This window comes from Heterocephalus glaber, unplaced genomic scaffold (genome assembly GCF_053883595.1).
Source record: "Heterocephalus glaber isolate CG9 unplaced genomic scaffold, H.glaber_assembly_v1.0 deba00001795, whole genome shotgun sequence".
Classification (NCBI taxonomy): Eukaryota; Metazoa; Chordata; class Mammalia; order Rodentia; family Bathyergidae; genus Heterocephalus; species Heterocephalus glaber.
In genome coordinates, this window is record NW_028258476.1 from 694,981 (window position 1) to 697,678 (window position 2,698).

General features: G+C 56.4%; 1 protein-coding gene across 22 annotated transcripts in view; it reads right to left on the reverse strand.

The window, feature by feature from the left end:
- Tpm3 (tropomyosin 3) overlaps positions 1 to 2,698 on the reverse strand; it is a 30,283-nt gene that overhangs the window by 19,960 nt on the left and 7,625 nt on the right. For 3 of the 22 annotated variants that reach the window (XM_004871389.3, XM_004871387.4, XM_004871379.4), the window contains exon 1: positions 2,205 to 2,445. The exons of 11 other annotated variants lie outside the window; for them this stretch is intronic. In XM_004871389.3, coding sequence (XP_004871446.1) covers positions 2,205 to 2,272 — 68 coding nt within the window. In that variant the 5' untranslated portion in view covers positions 2,273 to 2,445. Of the gene's footprint in view, positions 1 to 2,204; positions 2,446 to 2,698 lie in introns of those variants that run through there. 8 more of the 22 variants (XM_087203309.1, XM_087203308.1, XM_004871384.4 and 5 more) reach the window with 4 other exon arrangements.

The window sequence follows — 2,698 nt, forward strand, 5'->3', positions numbered from 1 at the left end:
AGCTGGGTGTGGTTTTGGACGCCTGTAATCCCAGCACTCGCCTGTAATCCCAGCACTCGGAAGAAAGAGGCAGGAGGACCAAGGCCAGCCTGGGCTACACAGTGAGTTCAGGGCCAGCCTGAACTACAAAGGGAGACCCTGGGTGTGGTTTTGGACGCCTGTAATCCCAGCACTCAGAAGAAAGAGGCAGGAGGATCAAGGCCAGCCTGGGCTACACAGTGAGTTCAGGGCCAGCCTGAACTACAAAGGGAGACCCTGTCTCAAAAAACTGAAAAAGAAAAAGACGTGAAACTGCTTACTCTATCACCCTAGAGTCACCAAAAGATGGGAAAAACGAAGCCAACTGTTCCTACAAGGAAAATTACCACATCCTGGGATGGACACACAGGTCATCTACCCTGGAACTACTGTTCGGACCCCATATTTAAATGTGCAGCCTAAGATTCTGCAGCTCAACACACCACCAGTTCCTTCTGCAACATTTCGTCTTCCCCTTTAAGGCTATCTGGTCTCCAGGACAAAGGAGACGAGAAAATGTCACTAGTCATGAAGCGTCCCACTTGAACTTATAATCACAAGTTACTAGCAAACGGAACAGAGGAGAGCTCCACCTAGAAAATGATGACCCAGCCACGCTTGGGGGCGCACACCTGTGTGCCCAGCACAAGGAAGCTGAGGCAGAACTACAAGCTTGAGGCCAGTGTGGGCTACGTAATGACACTGCCTCAAAACAAAAGTGACGGAGGAAGACAGTAAGTTCTACCATCTCCGTGCCCAGTTATAATAGCACTCTAACAAACACTGAGGATTACGCTGGAGGACACCTGTACCTTTCCTACCCTTTTCCAAACTCCACTCCCTTCCCACTAAAAACATTCCCATTCACTCTCCGGAGGAGTGGCAAAGAGATAATAATAAAAATCGGGCCAGGGATTTAACTCAGTGGCACCGCACCTGCCTTGCAAGCTCATGGTCCAGAGTTCGAACCCTAGTACCGCAAACAAATAAATAAATAAGAAAAATAAAACTTACCAAGAGAAAAAAAACACAACACCAATAAATCACAAGAGTTCTGTCACCACGTCTTCAAATGTGAGCAATGGTTACTTTAGTCTTAAAATCCTCCAAAACCCAACGCCTCAACTCAGGAGATCCGCTCACTAAAACTGGTCAACCCTTCTAAACAAAAAGTGGTTTCAAGAAATCTCAAGAATCACTACTATTCATCCCATCGGGTGAACAAGTACCGATCTTTAAAAAAAAAAAAAAATGATACTGTACTAAGCAACTGGGAAAGGAGCAAAAGACCATCACTAGATTCATGCAGAACTCGTTATTCCGTTTCTGCCCACAGCACGTCGCCCAGGTCAACCAGAAACCTTGAGACGGGCGCCGCACTGACTCTCGGCAGCACACTCCCTTATCAACTCTGCTCGGAGAAATGTCTCTCAACGAGTTCGGCTGGCACTGATCAACTCTTGCAACAAACGTCTGCATGGGGCAGAAGTTCCTCCCTTCCAGGTCATCGTGGCAGGGCCAGGCAAGTTAGGTCGGATCCTACATTTGCACTAATGGAGGCAGAGCAGTACCATGTACCCCCTCCTGGTTCACGCCGCTCGAGTGTGGGTACAACAGCTACAAGAACTCCCGTCCGTCCGTAAGAGAAAAGGGCCCCGGCCGGAGGATGGGAGGCGGTGCTGTGGCCTCCAGCTCCACCAGGGAGGGAGGGCACCGCGCTTCCTCCCGGCCGACTGCTGCCTCATTTCCTGAGGAGGAGGGAGCGGAAAAGCTGCCAGCGGGCCAAGTCGGGGGGCTATTCGGCGGTCCCCACCCTCCAGCCCTCAGCCTCGCACAGGAGGCTGTTAGGGCCTCTGCCCCGCCCAGACCGCAGGAGCACCCCCAACATACGCTCAGCCTGGGGTCGGAAACCTCACCCAGAGCCAGCCCGCACCGCCAGGGGCCGTGGGGGAGGGCGGCGCGGAGCCCCTCCCCGGCCGCGCCCGACGCCAGGGGCCGAATGAATGAGCCGGAGTAAAGAAAAGCCTCCGGCCGCGGCGCAGAGCCTCCGCAGGTCAAGCCGAGCTCTCGCCCGCGGGGATCCGAACCCCACCCACCCCAGGGCCCAGCCTCGTCTCCCGCCCTGCCAGCTCCACGGCGGAGCCCGTTCGGCGCCGGTCGCTCCCCCGCGCGCCTCGCCCTCCTACCTGTTCCCGAGCCCGCCTTTCTCCCTCCACCTCCCGCTGGAGGCGTTCGGCCCTCTCCTCTGCATCATCGGCTTGCTGCTGAAGAACCTGGATCTTGCGCTTCACCGCCTCGATGGTGGTGATCCCGGCCATAGTGCCCACCCAGCTGCCTCTGTCTCAGCCCCTGCCTCCTCAATCCGGCGCTGCAGCCGCTTCTCGCCCCTGCTTCCGCCTGGTCCGTCTTGAAATACCGGAACTCCCCACCCGCCGGAAGTGACGTCACCTCCCCGCCCACTGCCAGGCCGGCGGGAAGGAGAGCCCGCTAGGCCGCCCCAGGCGACCGCTCCTGCCCCGCTTTTCCTCCGGCAGTAAACAGGGGTGCGCTTGGGAAAACGGACAGCTGCCCTGGTAACGGGGAGGCGCTTCAAGGTCCGGCTTGTTGGGCCAGGCAGGTGGCGCACAATGACTGGCCCGTTCTCAAGTGTCACGCTGCCTGTTACGCTCTCGCGTTTACC